The sequence below is a fragment of the Pelophylax lessonae genome (genome assembly GCF_965119305.1).
Source record: "Pelophylax lessonae genome assembly, chromosome: 4".
NCBI lineage: Eukaryota > Metazoa > Chordata > Amphibia > Anura > Ranidae > Pelophylax > Pelophylax lessonae.
The window spans coordinates 451,149,334-451,170,035 of record NC_138771.1 but is presented as its reverse complement, the minus strand read 5'-3'; the positions used below and the strand labels follow the sequence as shown (position 1 = coordinate 451,170,035).

At 42.8% G+C, this 20,702-nt stretch overlaps 1 protein-coding gene across 1 annotated transcript in view; it reads right to left on the bottom strand.

Annotated features, from left to right (window-relative positions):
- The window catches only part of SLC6A7 (solute carrier family 6 member 7), a 212,776-nt gene that overhangs the window by 172,840 nt on the left and 19,234 nt on the right, over nt 1-20,702 (bottom strand). The window contains exon 2 of the mRNA XM_082256632.1: nt 1,361-1,544. Within this exon, the coding sequence (XP_082112758.1) occupies nt 1,361-1,544 (184 nt within the window). The remainder of the gene's footprint in view (nt 1-1,360; nt 1,545-20,702) is intronic.

The window sequence follows — 20,702 nt, the reverse complement described above, 5'->3', positions numbered from 1 at the left end:
TTCATTGCCGACAACAGGGGTGCAGAACCCTTGGTAACCAGTCGCAGACCACAATAAGTGGAGCGGGAGGATGACAGGTCTGTGTCCACTCCACATATGCAGAGCGGACATGGACAGAGCCCACTCTACTCTATGGGCCCTCTGATCCGATCCGCCCAGACAGAAGGGTATAAGTCCCCTTCTATTTCTTTAAGTAGGTGGGTGTAAAAAGATACAAGTCTGTTTACATCTGCCCCTTAATAGAGGTGAACAGAGGGTCCAATTGGGTTGGACTGATCATTCGAAGGGGGCCTAAGGCTGCTTTCACATTGATATGCTGCAATTTACCCACACTGCGGGTGCAGCGCAGTGCACCTGTGGCTTTCCTGCAGGTTAGCTGCCCTTTGCCATAGACTTCTATTATATGTATTACTTCTATTACTTTCTGAAAGCACACCAAACCCGCAGGTAATAACAGAAGTGTATGGCTCAGTGCAGGTAACCTGCAGGTGCACTTTGAAAGCAGCCAAGTAACCATTGCAGAACAGATATGCCCATATATTCACTGTGATTTTGGTAGTAAACGTACCTTTAATAGGATTCGTCAATTTAGGTATCGCCGGCTGTTGCTGTCCCAGGCAGAGTGCATTTGGTATTACTCCGCCTGTGACTGTCACTATACAGGAAGCACCGGCCTATGAAGCTCTGCTCCACAGTCGCTTGCTTCCTCTACCACTTCATTCACAACTCTGATGCTCTTGGATGGCAGGTTGGCAATCCGCGATCCGGGCTTGCCAACCTGCTATCCTTAAGCAGGAGGTTGAGGGCAACATTAGAGGGCTGTGCGGGCCACATGTGGCCCCTGGCACCGGTTGGGCACCCTTGGCCTACAAGATTTATAACTGTTCACCTATATATAATATACAAGATAAATACTAAAGTCAAGAACTGTGTGTGGCCTCTTCCTTATTGGTACCTTGGGCCTAGACCCAGCCTACAGGAGGGTACGGAGTCCTGAACACACACCGTTAGCATTGAGGGTCGTGCTTATCAAACTCAGCTGTATCCATTCATTAGCACAGCCTACCTTTACATATATCAACAAATGCCTCATTCACGCTGCATGAGCCTATTTGCCCATGTGATAGAGGCCTTAAATAAAAACATTTACCATTATAGGTTATTTGGTTATCAACACAAAAGAACAATACTTACTGCACAAAAAATAGCATAGAGCCAATCAGAATCCATCTAGTACTGATCTGACTTTGGTAAAATGATTTCTGATTGGTTACTATGGGCTACACCACTCTGCTCTTAGAATGTTACGCTGGTTCTTAAACAAACATAAAACGGCACAGCAAGTGGATGTGAAAATTACCTCCTCCATTGGTGTATGCTCTGTATGGAAATCTCCAGACATTTCCCAAGCCAACACAATATCCGATACATGATAGCAGGAAGTCTAACTTTCCAGACCAGTTCCCTCTGTCTTCGGGGTATTCTATGTCCAGCTCTGCATCATCACGATCACTGGGGGTCATCAATAGGTCAGGAGTGATGGGCTGTAGATCAGAGTTATGAATGTGTTAAGTCACTTTGCCATATTTTTAAGAAAGACGTAATTTTTTAATTGTCAGAAATCATTTAATAAAAAACAAACCTGTGCTTGAATAAATTGGCAAAGGTTAGGTCAAGAGCAGAAGCAACCTAATGTGTACCCACATCCCTAAACTTGACACAGAAAAAATGAAAAAACCCTCTGATGGGACTTTAAGGGGCACTACACTAGGAACCATAGTGGTAAGGACTAAAAATGTCTAATTTATTAGTACATACAAAAATATATAATAATATTTTTGTATGTACCAATAAATCTACATTTTTTTATGGTTCCTGTTGTAGTGCCTCTTAAAGTCCCATCAGAAGGTTTTTTGTTTTTTCAGTGTGCTTGAATAAAGAACATCTTTCAACCAAGGAATCAAAACCAAGAAAAAACATAATAAACAAGAGCAAGTCATGAGCTCTTTCTAAGGCTTTATTCAGCTGAAAGCAAGAGCGCATCAGATGGCTGAATACAAATCATAACATTTGTCCAACTGCTTGCCACCTTCTCGGACAGGGAGCAATAAAAATGAATGATAACTGTGCTGTCAGCTCCCACAGATGTTGTAGTCTGTTGTTTATCATGCTGTATGTACTCCAATGCGATATAGGGATTCAGTAAACATCACGCATTGAGCCATTTGGTTGACTTGTCAGTAATCATCATTCAAATTCAAGATCTTAAATTGGTTCCAAAGGGAAAACATTTGTTTCCTTACTGCATTCCCTGCATTCAAGTAAAAAAATGTTCCAGTATTTTTATCGCCCCCTTGCCCTCTAAATACTTACCTCGAGCCAGTGCTGTGCCCATCTGCAGCATCTTTCTCCTCTCTACCCTTTCTCACACGACAGAGAGGCAGCAACAAGAGTCATTGGCTCCTGCTGCTGTCAATCAAATTCTAAAAAGAGAGCAGGGGGCGGGGCCGAGCCACGCTGTGTATGTGTCTATGGACACACAAAGCAAGGCTTGGGAGTGCTCCCACACATGTGCCACCATAGAAAATGGATTCCTATGGTGACACAAGGAGAAGTGGCAGAACATAGAGAATTAGTAGGGGACCACAGAAAAGGGATGTTCACAGACACAGAGCAGGTTATTATAACATGTTAGTATTTTAATTAAGAAAAATAAAACAAAGGTTTACATCCACATTAAGAATAGTTCTACTCGTTTGAACTGCAGAGGATGGGAAACCGAGTTTCTGTTTTTTTTTTTTTTGGTTTATTAATTAAAGCAACCCAAAAAAATATCAGAAACAGGTATACAATCATCAGAAGAGATACTTACCTAATTTGGTAAACTAACACCTTCAGTAGTGTCAATCAGGAAAGTTATGCCTCGTACACACGCAACGATTATCGGCCGACCGATTGTCCGACTTTTGTCCAGAGTGGTGTTTTGTTGGTTGGAATGTGCCTAGACTGCACACGAATTTTCACGGCCAACAAAAATCTACTTCAAAAGTGATGTCATGTGCTGGTTGACTTTCTGTTTGTTTTTTCTTCTCTGAGCATGCCCAGTCTTGCTCATCAGATTTTTGTCTGCCGAAATCTGTACTGACTGACGGAAAATCGGCCGTTGTGTTGACGGCCAACAAAAATTTTATAGCCTGCACACCAGATTTTTTCGGCCGAAAAGTCGGAGTCGGTTATCGGAAGCATCATACTAACAAGCCGAAAATTGGCCGATCGGACATTGGCCGAAAATTCCCGGCCAATAATCGATGCGTGTGTAAGAGGCATAAGACAGCACAGTGGCTAAATGGTTAGCAATTCTGCCTGGCAACACTAGGGTTGTCAGTTTAAATCCCAACCATGACACAACCTGCCTGGAGTTTCCATGTTCTCCCTGTGCTTGTGTGGTTTTCCCCTGGGAGCTCCAGTTTCCTCCCACACTACAAAAACATGCTGGAAGGTTAATTGGCTCCTAAACTGATCCTAGTATGTGTATGAAAAGTGTATGTGAGATAGGGACCTTAGATTGTAAGCTCCTTGAGAGCAAGGAATGATGTGAATGTATAATCTATGTGTAAAGTGCTGCTTAAATTGTTGTTGCTATAAAAATACCTATAATAATAATCTTCTGGGATCCACACAGCACGTGTGTCCTGGTGGTTCTTGGGATGCCCTTTAACCCCCCTTCATGACCAGGCACTTTTTTGCAATACGGCACTGCGTTACTTTAACTGACAATTGCATGGTCATACAACGCTGTACATAAATGAAATGTATGTCCTTTTTTTCCACAAATAGAGTTTTCTTTTGGTGGTATTTGATTTTTTGCACTATAAACAAAAACATACTAACACTTAAAACATATCCAATAAAAAAAAAAAAAATTCATTAAATTCATTGTATGTTTTCCAAATTGGTCTGGAACTCAGAAAGGCCTAGAATTAGTTTTAGAACATTGTCTCTACCAAAACATCAAGGAGGGGGGGTTGGGGTACCTAATATCTCTATCTACCACAAAGCAGCAATATTTACATGTATTATTGACTGGATACACCATTATTCATCCAAATTATGGGTACAATTGGAGAGCCATATGAACCCTATAGATTTATGTGCCCTTCCGTGGATCTCACCAACTTTTCGCAAGGGCTCCTTAAGCCCTGTCGATCTTACGCGTCAAACACTTCATATGTGGGATCAGGCAATACCTACTTTTGGTCTATCAAAATTTCTAAGCCCAATGACTCCTTTCTTTGGTACATCGGCTTTCCTACCAGCTTTTTAATCAGCCGTGTTCGGCCCTTGGGGCAAACAGGAACATAGAAGGCTTTCTCAAGTCCTTTAGTCAAACCAGTCACCTTAGGTAACTTCTTCATCCACTACGCCCTTAGGCAATTCTATGCATTGGTTACAGAGACAACAGGTTCAGTCTTATATCCAATCTATTTTAACGTCTCTAGATATTCTTACTGAACCAACTGTCTTTGAATCTCTGATTTTACAGAAGGAGCTACCTATACATACATCCAATAGAACAACTCTGGGACATTATGTTTTGTTCCACCTGACGCTGCTGGGTTGTACCTCAGTCTGTTCAGGAGCTCAGTGATGCCCTGGTCCGGATCTGGGAGGAAATACTCCAGGACACCATTCATCATCTCCCTAGGAGCATTCCCCGACATTGTCTGTCATGCATACAAGCACGTGGGGGCCATACAAACTATTGAGTACCATTTTGAGTCGCTGCAATGAAATTTCAGAAAAATGGACTAGCCTGCTGCATCATTTTTTCACTTTCATTTTTGGGGTGTCTCAGCCCTCTGTAGGTTCATAATTTTCATTTTCATCAAACGATGTGGCATCCTTTCATTCCTAACACATTACCCAGTTCATATCAGTATAGATATCCAGCATGATATTTTTACCCATTGAGATCTGATGTGTTTTCAATGTGTTCCTTTAATTTTTTAAGCAGTGTATAATTGACATTTTTAATAAAATAAGATTTGAACAAAAAATTTTAAAAATCAAGTTTCTTTATTATAGACCAATATGTACTCTGCTATCCCAATCCCAATAAGCGTATATTGATTGGTTTGTGAAAATCATACAGTGTCTACAAACTATGGGATATATACTGAAATTCTTATTTACTTATTTATTTTTCACTAGTAATAGTGGCGATCAACGACTTATGGCAGGGCTGCGATATTGAGGCGGACAATCGGACATTAACTGACACTTTTGTGGGAACCGGTAACACTAATACAGTAATCAGTGCTAAAATATACACTGTCATTGTACCGACACTGGCTGGGAAGGGTTAAACATCTGGGGTGATCAAAGGGTTAACTGTGTGCCTAGCCAGTGTATGTGCGGATTTTACTTGGGGGAATAGAGGGATTTTATACCCTGCTTTGCAGAGATACAAAATCAATCCCTTCCCCCCTGTCAGAACAGAGATCTGCCTTGTGTACATAGGCCGATCTCTATTCTGAGACTCTGCCCGATGAGCGGTGGGTGCTGGCAGACATTCGGGGCCCGGCACCCGCAGATTGACTTCTGCTGTAAATATTCACAGCAGAAGCGGCCTACCGGTGGCATAAGCGCACCTCCTGCAGGCTATTGTGCAGAATTATATATATACTGTATATATATATATATATATATATATATATATATATATATATATATTTATTTATTTATTTATGTGATCCTGCACAGGAGAGCTGGCCTGTAGCAGTAAATATGCTTTGGGGTGGTCAGTGAGTGGTTAAAATCAGTGGCAGTGCTCCCATGCTACATTGCCACTACATGTGGTAGCATGCATTTTACCATGCATTACCACAACACACTGGTGTGAATGAGCTGAAAGAAGAAGGGGCGGCAGTGTGGGACAGTCAGGCTGTACCACATTGCACAGTGCTGGTAACTAAATTGTAGGCAGGAGGCAGCAGTAGGGGCTTTAACATGAGGGGCACTTCAACGGTTAACAAGGCTTGGAGTAAATGCAGAGATCATTCTGTCACTTCCTGGTTGTGTTGCAGGGTAAACTAAACAGTCACATGACCACTGCCTACTACTGGTGATAGGGTAGCTTGGCATTGGACTAATGCGTTTTCTGAATGAGCCCCCGGCACCATCTTGGGAGAGTAGCATCAACTCCTGAGTGAATTATGGTTCACAAAACATGTTGAGATTGTGGTGCAATTTATCCATCCGTTATTTGCAAGTTTCATGACTGACATGAATATGAAGAGGCCATTTGAATATGCGGTCACATATGGTATTTTGTAAATCAGTGCCTGGTGCAAAATAAGCGTATAATCTCCTTTTATATGTGGTTTTAGGGATTCAATAAAGTTGATTGTTTGTATACATCATTCATTGTGCTGGAGTACCTCCAAAAACTCCTATGGGTATAAAAATGTTGTTTTCTTTTAAAGAAGAAAAAATGTTCCCATGCAGTGAGGTTGTATCTGCACCATATGGGCTAACTGTTCATTTTTGTCTAGGGGTGAGGAGAGCTCAGAATATTTAGAGATTATTAGATGAAGAACCCAGAAGGCACCCCAGGGTGCCTAGACACCATGGTTGAAAAAGGCTGATGTAGTAGCCGGAAATTAGCTTTTATAAGATTTGGAACATTTATTGAACAAACTCACACCGAATATATACCCCACCAGGTCAGGTGCCTGATTACATTATCATATGCAGATGCAACTATGTACAGAAATATAATTAACCACTTCTGGACTGGAAGATTTTCCCCCTTAATGACCAGGCCATTTTTTGCAATTGGCATTGATTCCAGAGATAACAACGGTCTGCTGTGTTTGCAACAGCAGACCACCGTTCTCTCCTCACAGGGAGCGATCGCAGGTGCCCAGCAGCAATCGTGGCTGCCGGTTTCCCCGCTGGCTAGTGGGCGCACATGCACCCCCAGGATTTCTCCTGCAGACCGCTGTACAGGTATGGCGAGTCGCGGGAACCTGCCGCTGTATAACTGCGGCGACTGGTCAGCAAGCGGTTAACATATCTAAGGAACAACCAACACAAACAGTATTCTACTTTCCCACTAGCAGGTAATAGATGATGGTGATTTAATTACCTTGAGCTAATTAACTAGTAGACTTGCCATCATAGAGCTCATACGGTACAATACACATTGTTATAAGTGTAAACACACACCCCACAGTAGACAATAGGTGAGTTAATCAGCACAATCAACAATGTATGGAAGACAGGTGGTTGAGCTGATGACATTAGCATCTGACATGAGTCTGACTGTGCAGAGCAGTCCCCTATTGGCAAAAGGCAGCTAGGACTTTAACGTGGATCCTAGGCATAGAGTCCCAGAGTCTGTGTGTGTCTTGGGGAGATGTGGACTTGAATCCAAAGTAACATTACTCCAAGGGTCCCCCCAGCATACACCCCACAAAGAGCAGTGTTCCCTCACAAGCCAGGGCCCATAGTCAATAGGCAAGAGGCTAGCCCACAGTCCTCTCCAAAAGCCCCTGTCCTGAGTGGGTTGGTCACACATGCAAAAGGAAAAAAAAGGCGATCATTCGTCCGATATTCTCATCGTGTGTACCAGGCATTATTGTTCACAGGGGAATTTCGGAGAAGAATTATTCTATAACTGCTGAGTAAAAAAATGACACCTAAAGCACTCCAAAGACATGCTGGTAGGTTAATTGGATCCTGTATAAAAATGGCACTACAATGTATGTATGAATGTGAGTTAGGGACCTTAGATTGTACGTTGCTTGAGGGCAGGGACTGATGTGAATGTGTAATGTATATGTAAAGCGCTGCGTAAATTGACAGCGCTATATAAGTACCTGAAATAAATAAATAAATAAGTTGTGTTCTCTCTGACCCACTACCACGCCATAAGCACCTGCTACATACTGGATTATATGTATAGTCATACAGGGTTTATTATTCAAAGCTACATCTATATTTAAACCTCTACTGACTAGCAGGCTTTAGTGCCGGGGACTGGCCATGATTCATTTACTATAAACCTGCATGCACCTTCCTTCTCACCACAATAGGACGCACATAATGTCACAAACGTTTCCTCATACACGCTTTGTTTCTTTATCGATTTAATAAGGTTTTTATTAACAAACCCACAGGAGGATTTTTGCTTCACTGGCCTTGGAGCCTCTCCTTTTTTCGGAGGTAAAATAACATTCTGCCGGGTAATTTCTGTCATTCTGCCTGTAGTCAGAACTGGCTGGTGTCATTTCTGTGCCACTACAGAAAATGGAAAATTTCCTCTGCTGATTTCCTGTCACAGATTGCTGGGCTGCCCTTTTAACAGCAGGTTGTGCTACAAGTGTGCAGTCTGCGCCTCTGTTTCCATGGAAACATAGACATACTCCAACAGCTGATTTAACACGTGTTTATGTGTGAGTGTATATTTATACAGAATGTACCGTATATATTCTGCTTCCGCAGAGAGTGCTCATATACCCTGCCTACGCCCAGGGTCATAATTATCTATCTACTTGATTTTTGATCTATATATTCATCTATATATTTATGCATCCAGAAAGTATTCACAGCGCTTCACTTTTTCCACATTTTGTTATGTCACGGCTTTATTCCAAATTGCATTCAATTCTTTATTTTACTCAAAATTCTACAAACCACACCCCATAATTACAACGTGAAAGAGGTTTGTTTGAAATGTTTGCAAATTTACTAAAAATAAAAAACAAATAAAATGACATGGACGTAAGTATTCACAGCCTTTGCTCAATACTTTGTTGAAACACCTTTGGCACCAATTACACCCTCAAGTTTTTTTAGCGTATGATGCTACAAGCTTGGCACACAAGTTTTTGGGCAGTTTCTCCCATTCTTCTTTGCAGGACCTCTCAAGCTCCATCAGGTTGGATGGGGAGCATTGGTGCACAGCCATTTTCAGATCTCTCCAGTGATGTTCAGTTGGGTTCAAGTCTGGGCTCTGGATGGGCTACTGAAGGACATTTACAAAGTCGTTGTCCTGTAGCCACCCCTTTCTTATCTTGGCTGTGTGCTTAGGGCTGTTGTCCTGTTGGAAGGTGAACCTTTTCCCCAGTCTGAGGTCCAGGGCGCTCTGGGCCAGGTTTTCATCAAGGATGTCTCTGACATTGCTGCCTTCATCTTTCCCTCGATCCTGACTATTCTTCCAGTTCCTCCCACTGAAAAACATCCCCACAGCATGATGCTGCCACCATCATGCTTCAAGTTAGGCATGGTATTGGCTAGGTGATGAGCGGTGCCTGGTTTCCTCCAGACATGATGCTTGCTATTCAGGCTAAATAGTTCAATCTTTGTTTCATCAGACCAGAGAATTTTGTTTCTCATGGTCTGAGAGTCCTTCAGGTGCCTTTTAGAAAACTCCAGACGTGCTGTCATGTGCCTTTTACTGACAAGTGGCTTCTGTCTGGCCACTCCGCCATACAGGCTTAATTGGTATAGTGCTGCAGAAATAGTTGTTCATCTGGAAGGTTCTCCTCTCTCCATAGAGAAATGTTGGAGCTCTGTCAGAGTGACCATCGGGTTCTTGGTCACTTCCACTGTATGGTTATGAGTAAGCGACTGGATTTGTCATGAAACACGTCAACCAATTACCTGTCCCATGTCTTACCAGTCATATATTGATGTCTGTGATGAAGAATAAAATACTCCATTCTTTGATTTCAATTATACCGGAGTGCGGTCACTACTTCGTCTGTGATTGATTCACTTCCCTGACTAAGGCCCTTCTCCCCGAATCGCTCAATTTGGCCATATGACCCCCCTCCAGGAAGAGTCCTGGTGGTTCCAAACTTCTTCCATTCACAGATGATGGAGGCTACTGTGCTCATTGGGACCTTTAATGCTGCAGACATTTTACTGTACCCTTCCCGATCTGTGCCTCAATACAATCCTGTCTCGGAGGTCTGCAGACAACTCCTTGGACTTCGTGGCTTGGATTGTGCTCTGACATGCACTGTTAACTATGGGACCTTACATAGACAGGTGTGTACCTTTCCAAATCATGTCCAATCAACTGAATTTACCACAGGTGGACTATAATCAAGTTTAAGAACCATCTCAAGGATGATCAGTGGAAACAGGATGCACCTACGCTCAATTTTGAGTGTCACTGCAAAAGCTGTGAATACTTATATACATGGGATTTTTTTCATTTTTTTTATTTTTAATAAATTTGCAAAGATTTCAAACAAACTTCTTTCACATTGTCATTATGGGGTATTGTTTGTAGAATTTTGAGGAAAATATTAAATTCAATTTATTTTGGAATAAGGCTGTAACATAACAAAATGTGGAAAAAGTGAAGCACTATGAATACTTTCCGGATGCTCTGTATTCTTGCAATACTCTACATTATTCCTTTACAACAGCAATATGCATATTTGCAGGAGCTGGGCAGGTAGGCCTTAATGCACAGCTGCCACATTTGTGGGTGCACTCCACTGGTGCACCCAGAACCATGACCTAGCTGTCTACCAGCTTCCGATGATGTCAGCACGGGATCCACACCTAGCGGCTAGCCATATGGCCCATTTAAAGTTTCAGCTCATGCTGGCAAAAAGGGGTACATTTCCTTTCCCCACACAGCCTTGTCAACTCTCCTTAAGCCCAGCCAAAGACAAGTTGAATTGCGGCTGACTCCAGCTGAACCACATGAAATTTGGAACATGGGTGGCCCTGTAAGAACTGGTTTTGTTCCATTAAGACAGCCAGTTTTCTTTGAATGGGCCACCAACTCACGAAACAAGGCACACACGCTATGTTTACATCCCAAATCAGAGCGCAGTCACATCTTTACTGCATATGTGCATTGGTGTACCATTTAGGGTCATGTCACACTAATGATTTTATAGAAGCTACAGGAAAAATTGCATTGCAGTCAGTGAATGGTCTGTATCACAGAAATGTCATGCAATCTGTAGCTAAAGCTGGATATAGACACATTTGGGGTTGATTTACTAAAGGCAAATATACTGTGCAAGCAGGGCCGGGACAAGGGGTGGGCAGGAAGGACGGCTGCCCTGGGCACTGTGGTATCATCATGTGAGGTGGGTGGGGGGGCACCACAAGGAGTTTGAGAGGGAGGGGATTTGTGTTGAGAAGGGGAATTCCGGGGGCAGCAGGGGGTAAGAACTGTTCTAGGAGGGCAAATTTGGGGAGGTGTGTCAGGAGTGGTAATTTGTGTTGGGAGGGTGGGATGGGGAAGAGGATTTGTGCTAGGAGATGTAATTTTGGAAGTTTGTGCTATAATGTTTAGATGGTAGAGGTACATTTTTTGGCGGGGGGGGGGTGGAATCATGCTAGTAGTAATGATAAAGGGATATTTGTGCTAGGAGGGGAAATTTGTGCTAGGATGTTGGATATGGGGGGGGGGGGGATTTGTGCTGGAAGAGGGGAATTTGCAGTGGGGAGAGAGTATTTCTGCTTGGAGGGGAAATTTGAGGGGTAGATAATTTGTTTTTTGGGGGGGAGGGGGAATTTGTGCAGGGGGCAAATGGAAATAGAGAGGATTTGTGCTTGGAGGGGAGATTTCAGCAGGGGCGGGGTAGATTTGTACTGGGAGGAGGGTAACTTATGCTTAAGGAATTAAGGTTTTTGTGGGGGCACAGGATTTTCGCTGACACACAATACTCATAGATCTGGGGGGATGCACAATTTTGGGCTCTAGAGCTTAGTAAATTAAGTAAAGCTTCACTTTGCAAAGAATACCCAATCACATTCAAGGAAAATAAAAAAAAAACAGCATTTTTGCTTGCACATGATTCGGTGATAGAAATCAGCAGAGCTTCCCCTCATTTCAGAGATTCCCTTTAGATCTAGAGCAACTGCACTTGCACCTCCCCATTTTTTTTTTTTTTTTAGCCAGCGTGTGCTACCTTCCGGGACACGTCACAGGTCCCAGGAGGCTGCAGGACCATTCACACAGGGCAGCAAGGCCGGCGTATGCCCAGTGGGGAACCATATGCGAAGCTCTAAGGAGTCACAGTGGGCTTCCCACACTCAACATGGCCGCACCAGTGACTTGAATCCCAGGGAACAGCTGGCCCAGGTAAGTACAGCGCTGGATCCCTGGACAGGTAGGTGTCTTATTATTAAAAGTGAACAGCTACAGTATTTGTAATTTTTTTTTTTAAAGTGACGAAAGAACCGCTTTAAGTCAAAAACCTCTTCAGTAAATGCGAAAATAAACCTGAAATCTTTTCATTATTAAGTATATGCAGTTCTAATTTTAACTCATTTTATTCTGTTATTCATCTGCTAAAAATACTAAAGCTTTAATTAATTGCTAACAAGCCAGCAACACATATGTACACAACAGGGTATGACTAAACCATGGTGTTTCCTTTGTTAAAGTTATATTTATAGAAAGTGTAATTTCCCATTACCCTGTAATTGTCACAGAGAAGGTCCCTCTTTACAAGGGGCATCATTATTTTAAAGCAATGCAACATATAAGATTAGGGCCCAGTAGGTGTCCAGGGGTCTACTTGTAGAACTGATTGGGTAGATTTATAGGCACCCTATCACTTCTTTGTTCAGGTCCCAGTGCTCAGTGGGCTCCTTTGTGAATAGGATACAGAAGGTGGAAGAAATTACAGTCTACTAGGGTACAAATTAGGATACAAGAAGACAGAAAAACGTACAATCTGTCAGGCTATAACAGAATATGTAAGATAGAAAATATTACAATCCATGAGGGTATCGGGTTTATAATGAAGGTAGCGGGGCTTACAATCTAATAAACTCTAATGTAGAAAGTATAAGGTAGAAAATTGTACAATCTATTAGGGTATGAGAGGATACAGAAGGTTGAAGGGCTTACAACCTGTTGGGGTATAAAACTGCATGTAAAGAAGTGTGTGGGTAGATGCCTACTTTTCAGGCGCTCACTACCTCATGTTGTTAATTTGCACTTGTTTTGCAAATTAAAGATGTGATTAGTGAGTTCCCATGTTATTAGGCTACCCGGAATGTAGGACGAGGTTAAGGCTGCCAACTCCTGAGTGTTCAGGGCTTTGCCCCCTTATGGTGGGCCATAAACATAAGGGGAGGCAACCTAGCTGGGTCCTTGGGTCTTGGATGGGAAAGTACAAGGAAAACTGCAGCCAGATGTATTTCTTCCCCCCCCCCCGCCTTCCTTATGGGGTACCCAGTTGGGGTACTGAAGACATTTGGATGACTTTGCAGCCTGGGCTAAGATGTACTAGGACTGTGAATGGAGTGACCTGTGAAAGTGTTTCAATATTTCTGCAAGTTTACAGTAAATGTTCTAAAAGTTCCATAAGTGCCTGGCTGAAGTTCTTTAAAAAAAGGGGTGCATGCAAGACATACTAAAGAACAGGGTTTGGTACAGGGCACAAGAGAGGGCATTCACAAGGGCTAACAAGTGGTAAAGCCTGTAAAGTAGAAGGAGTTATTACTATTGCCATGAATAACTAGGGGAGTGTTGGGTGCTATAGCTGCCAGCCAGCAGGAGAGCAGTGTAACTTGGCAAGCATGATAGAGAGATCTGGTAGCTCGGGGGTTCCTGAGCTTAACCCCCTTCCTAGCCATTGGTGCCCCATACATGGGACTGACATTAAGGCAAGGAGTCCCTATGTATCTAGCCTGGAGGTCACTGGAGAGTGGAAAAAAAGAGGATCTCAGGAGTACAGAAGCTCATATATACTGTAAGTATTTGTGAGTTTGTTGTGTAATGCTTGTGGGAAGCCTCGGGTTGTCACTAGGAGTGAGGTGACATCAGGGCCAGGAAAAGGGGTGGGAAGGAGGGGGCGGCTGCCCTGGGCACTGTGGCATCATGTGAGGTTTTGGGGGCACCACAAGTAGAATAAAGAGTTGGTGATTTGTGCTGAAGGGGGAAATTGGGGGGTGGCAAGGGGGTAAATATGGTAGGAAGGGGAATCTTGGGAAGGGAGGAGGGGGTGCATAAAGTGGTGATTTAGGGGAATTTGTGATTGGAGGAGGGATGTGGGGAAGAAGATTTGTGCTGGGATGGGGTGATTGGAGTATAAGGGAGAAGATGTATACTCAAAAAGGGAAATTTTAGGGGTAGAAGATTTATGCTACAAGGGATGGTTTTGGGGGGATGGGGCACCTAAAGATTTTGGCTACAAGGGGGGGATTCCAGCAGGGTGGTGGATACTGGGAGGGGAGGTAATTTATGTTTTGGGGGTAAGCATGTAGATTAGTGCTCAGTTTCTTTGGGGGGGGGGGGGGGGGTTTGCTGACGCATAATGCTCATACATCTCTTTCTTTTTGGAGGGGGGGGGCAGTTTGGTATGTTCGCCCTGGGCTCTAGATAACCCTGTCCCAGCACTGGGTGACATGATGGCTGAGCTGGGGGAGTGGGATACAGGCTCTGCCGTATCCCCTTGAAAGTAGAGTGTGGTTCAATGTGGTTCAATGGGTTTGCTAAAACATAATGCTCATACATCTCTTTCTTTTTGGAGGGGGGGGGGGGGCAGTTTGGTATGTTCGCCCTGGGCTCTAGATAACCCTGTCCCAGCACTGGGTGACATGATAGCTGGGCTGGAGGAGTGGGATACAGGCTTTCCTGTATCCCCTTGAAACTAGAGTGTGGCTCAATGTGCAGTGCACTGTACACAAGGAGTAAATTATTCAAAGTGGAACATGCTTACTTCTAACTTGTGCCACCTAACTTGTGTTTTTTTTTTTCATTTATATTAAAAAAAAATAAAAATCCCAGTGGTGATCAAATACCACCAAAAGAAAGCTCTATTTGTGTGAAAAAAATTAAAATATATAAATTTATTTTCGGTACAGTGTTGCATGACCGCGCAATTACCAGTTAAAATAGTGCAGTGCTAAAAAGCAAAAAAAATGGCTTGGTCATGAAGGGGGCAAAACCAACCAAAGCTGAACTAATTAAACAGAAGAGATCTTCAGCAGACTGATCTAAGTGTGTAGGAGGACAGTCTTATATTTGTGAAACCTCTCTGCAACTATTCTGCAAATATACAGTTATTTACTCAAGCGGTTATCAGTAGTATGGATTATCTGTCCTGACATAAACAAGACAATGCTTACAAACCGTTTGCTGTATACTATCATCTGTTTACTATTGAAAATCACTTGGTGGTTGCTATGGCAACTGAGAGCAATGATGCCATTAATTCCTGCACATTTCAGGTCATAGAAAACAATACACAAATGTGCTGCCTGGGGTTATTAAGAAGAATAGAAAGTAATAAATATTTAAGTTTTGATAGCTGAGGTTCAGAGACAAAGATACGCTCGGCAACCCTTCAGAACTGCAATGGAATATAAACGACGGTGTTCAGAGCGAAGTCCGCCTAACGCTGACGTCACCAATTCTACGCACAGGGGAGTGTAAAAATTCATTAGGAATAAAGCGATATAAAGCCTTGTGCTTTAAGAGAGGTAATAAAGAGGGAGAAGAAAATAGGATAGGAAAAAATTAAGGAAACATTGCAAACATTTTCAATCTGTTTTAAGGGGTATACAGCATAAACCCTAACAATGAATATCTCTTATTTACTACCGTTTGGTCTGATAAATATAACATCAGGGCTGCTGTTAGAAATCATGAGGTCCCAGCCTACCTTGCAGCCCCCCCCCCCCCCCCTGAATATATAAAAACAATATTCTCACTAAAATCATAATTAGCGGACACAAACATAACAGAACCTGTGTGAATTTGCCTTTTTTAAATTGTGTTTTACATTTTATTTTAAATGTATATATTTTTTTAAATGTTAAACATTTTTACAATTATTTTATTTTACAATTGTTTTTAATTATTTATTACAATGTTTAATTTAAATGTTATTTTTACAATTTGTTATTTTTTTACAGGACAGTGAAGCCTGCAGTGCTGCGGGAGGGGGGGGGGAGGCAGTGAAAGGGGGGCACACGGGGAGGGGGGGGAGATCAGAAGCAGGCAGAATAGGGAGGGGGTTCGGTGTCAGAGAGGCAATGACAGGAATGATGCCCTGTGTCTGTGTCTCTCCCTGCAGCAGCTGAAAGCTGGCAGGATGGGGATAAACTGACTTTCAGCTGCTGCAGAGAGCCGCACAGGGCTTCCTTCTGTAACTGTCCCTCTGCCTGACCGCAGCAAATCCTCGTGCTGTTGGGGCCCCCCTTTGTGCCTGGGCCCTCTACATGAGGGCTGGTGGCCCCCCCTATCAGCGGCCCTATACCATTGAAAGAGTTTTGGTACTGATTAAAAATCTGTTAGTGCCTTGTACTCTCTTCTTTTTCAATACTTGTATTTTCTATGTACCCCTTTTCTATGTATTTTCTGTATTTCCAATACTTGGAACATTTTGTTGTACTAGTAAGAATTTACTTGTTGGTACTATGTTTTCATTCATTCCCTTACCTTTATTCGTATTATCATCAAGGAGGCTAGGGCCGCATTGCCAATATTGTATTTGTTTCCTTTTTAACCACTTTACCACCGGAGGATTTTGCTGTCTTACGTCCAGGCCACTTTTTGCGATTCGGCGCTGTGCGAATTTAACTGACAATTGCGCGGTCATGCAACGCTGTACGCAAACAAAATTTACGTCCTTTTTTTCCCCACAAACAAAGCTTTCTTTTGGTGGTATTTGATCACCTTTGCGATTTTTACTTTTTGCGCTATAAACAAAAAAAGAGCGTTTATTTTGAAAAAATAACAATATTTTTAACATTTTTTTATATGAAATTCCCCCCCAAAAAATGTAAAAATCAAAATTTTTTTACATTTTTGGCCAATTTGTTTTCTGCCACCTATGTTTGGTAAAAAAAATCACAATAAGCGTATTTTGATTGGTTTGCGCAAAAGTTATTGCGTTTACTAACTAAGGGAAAGATTTCTGTAATTTTTGGTGTTTTTTATTTTAACGCGTAATGGCGGCGATCTGCGATTTTTTTTGCGGGACTGCGACATTGCGGCGGACAGATCGGACCCTTGACTGACATTTTTGACACTTTTGGGGGTACCAGTGACATTTCTACAGTAATCAGTGCTATATATATGCACTGTTACTGTAAAAATGGGGCTCGTTATCGTCCAGCGACGTAGACCTACGTCGCTGGACTCCGCCCCTTGTGGGTGGCGCGCGCACGCCGCCGGAGACTCTCCCGCTGTATTCAATCACAGCGGGAGTCGGGCCAGAGGAGGAGGAGGCTCTCTCCCGCTGTATTCAATCACAGCGGGAGTCGGGCCAGGGGAGGAGCGGCGGCGATCGCTGCTGCTCTTCCCCGATCGTTGGGGAATCTAGTTTGGAGATCCGCCTGCTTGTGTAAACAGAGCGGGCGGATCTCCTAAGTGACAGGGAGTGACAGATCGCAGTGTTCAGCATAGCTGAACATATGTGATCTGTCCCTGTGTCAGTCAGTCACCTCCCCCCCACATGTTAGTAAGCACCAGGCATACATTAACCCCTCCCTCTCCAATAAAATTAACCCCTTCGCTGCCAGTGTAATTTTACAGTAACAGTGCATATGTATAGCACTGATTACTGTAAAAATGTCACTGGTAACCCCAAAAGTGTCAAAAATGTCAGTCAAGGGTCCGATCTGTCCGCCGCAATGTCGCAGTACCGAAAAAAAATCGCAGATCGCCGCCATTACGCCATTACAACAAAAATGACAAAAATCTTTCCCTTTGTTAGTAAACGCGATAACTTTTGCGCAAACCAATCAAAATACGCTTTTTGCGATTTTTTTTTTTACCAAACAAATGTAGCATAAAACAAATTGGCCGAAAATGTTAAAAAAAATTTATTTTTACATTTTTTTGGAAGGAATTTCATATAAAAAAATGTGAAAAATATTGTTATTTTTGCAAAATTGAAGCTCTTTTTTTGTTTATAGCGCATGATCAAAAAATCGCACAGGTGATCAAATACCACCAAAAGAAAGCTGCGTTTGTGGGAAAAAAAAGGACGTCAAATTCGTTTGGGTACAGCGTCGCACGACCGCGCAATTGTCCGTTAAAATCACGCAGTGCCGAATTGCAAAATAAGCCCTGGTCAGGAAGGGGGTAAAATCTTCATGTAACAACCTAAAACATAAATGTATTTTATTGGGATTTTATGTGATAGACCAACATAAAGTGACACATAACTGTGAAGTGGAAGGAAAATGATAAATGTTTTTTTTAATTTTCTACAAATAAATATGTGAAAAGTGTGGCGTGCATTTGTATTCAGCCCCCCTGAGTCAATACTGTATAGAACCGCCTTTTCCTGCAATTACAGCTGCAAGTCTTTTTGGGTATGTCTTTACCAGCTTTGCACATCTGGAGAGTGACATTTTTGCCCATTCTTTGCAAAACTTTGGTATTTAGACAATGTTTGTGAGGTTGACTGCGGTCCTGTAGTCAGAACCTCTTCCACACACCCCCCCCCCCCCTCCTCCCCCCTCCAACTTGCTCCTTTTACTTGTCAGTGGCTCTTGAATCATGTTATCTAAAGTAATATCATCGGCACAAGGCCACATAGGGAGACCTCATGTAAACATTTTTCTATTTTCGTGTTGGTTACCCCCCATAAAATCCATACCAAACCCAAACAGGAAATTCATTTGCCCGGGGGACTTTAAATGAGGCTACACACTCAAAAATAACATGGTGCAGTATTATACCAATAGTTCAAATGTTTTATTAAACAACCATATGGATAATAATCACATTCAGTAAAACCATGTTGGACTGATCAGTAGTAAAATACAAGTACAATGTGTACAATATAAAATAGGGTATACACGTAACAGCATCAACATACATTGTGAGCACATACAAGCATGTACAAATGACATGATAAAATATAGCACCCTTTATACTCGGCGCGTTTCACGAAATATAATTCGCTTCCTCAGGAGTAGGTGTACATCATGAATTAGATCAGTCTTAGCATGGAAGCACTGGAAACGGTGGTCTGCTGGAAGGTCTGACCGGGGAGCCGTGGGGGGGGGGCTCAGGTGGGCACAGGGGTCACAAGGAGAGCAGGACTGCTGGTGAAGAAGTGTGTGTCCATGTACCTGAAACCAGATGCTGTTCACAAAGAGGGTGGAAAAAATGCATGTATCACCAACATGTATTGGTACAAAATGCCCACCTGAGCCCCCCCATAGCTCCCGGGTCAGACCTTCCAGCAGACCACCGTTTCCAGTGCTTCCATGCTAAGACTGATCTAATTCATGATGTACACCTACTCCTGAGGAAGCAAATTATATTTTGTGAAACGCGAGTATAAAGGGTGCTACATTTTATCATGTCATTTGTACATGCTTCTATGTGCTCACAACGTATGTTGATGCTGTTACTTGTATACCCTATTTTATATTGTACACATTGTACATGTATTTTACTACTGATCAGTCCAACATGGTTTTACTGAATGTGATTAGTATCCATATGATTGTTCAATAAAACATTTGAACTATTGGTATAATACTGCACCATGTTATTTTTGAGTGTGTAGCCTCATTTAAAGTCCCCCGGGCAAATGCATTTCCTGTTTGTACGAAATTTGGGATGGAGGCTACCACTCTGATGGGAGATCCAGATCACACCTTCCTTGTATACCAAACCCAAAGAGTCTTCTTTGTGTGTTTTTGTTTTTATTTTTGTATAGAGTTTCTACTTAAAATGTATTAAAGCCCATTCACACAGGGGCGACACGACTTGCCAGGGCGACCTGTGAAGTGCACCGCGACCTCGGCGCGACATGCACGGACTTCATATCATTGAAGTCAATGCAAGTCACCTCCAGGTCGCCCCAAAGTAGTACAGGACCCTTTTTCTAAGTCGGAGTGACTTGTGTCGCTCCTATTAGAACGGGTCCTGTGCTAATCAATGGCAGGCGACCGACCGCGACTTGTCAGGCGACCAAGTCGCCTGACAAGTCGCGCTAGTGTGAATGGGGACTTAACAGCTTGACCTCCTGAAGGTTTTACCCCCTTCATAACTTAAGCATTTTTTGCTATTTAGCACTGCGGTACTTTAACTGGCAATTGTGTGGTTATGCACCACTGTATGTAAATTACATTTTTATATTTTTTTTTACACAAATAGAGCTTTCTCTTGGTGGTATTAGATCACAACTGGATTTTTTATTTTTTATTATATAAAAGTTGGAAAATTTTGAAAAACCCCCAGATATTTTCTACTTTCTGTTATAAAACATATCCATTAACCTCCCTGGCGGTATGATTGTTTCCGATTTGAGGTGCTGAAAGCGGTACCCTTACTTTGCACGTAATTCTTAACCACTTGCCAACCGCCGCCCGACTATATACAGCGGCGGTCAGCCCCTCCCAGGCAAAGTGACATACTGGTACGTCACTAGCCTGGGAGCCAATAGGGGGCGAGCGCCGCCGGAGGCGCGCTGCCGCCCCCGCTCGTACCCTAAGAAGCCCGCGCGTGTGACCGGTGGACCCGATGTCCGCCGGTCACTCGCGATTGTTGGGTGGAGAGGGAGAAAGGCAGGCGGCTAATGTAAACAAAGCCGTCTGTCATTCTTCCCTGTGTAAAAGCACAGATCATACGGTCCTGCTATGTAGGACCGTTGATCTCTGCTGTTACACACACAGCCACATCCAATCACAGTTAGAAGCATGCCCCTAGGGACACACTTAACCCCTCCCTCTCCAAT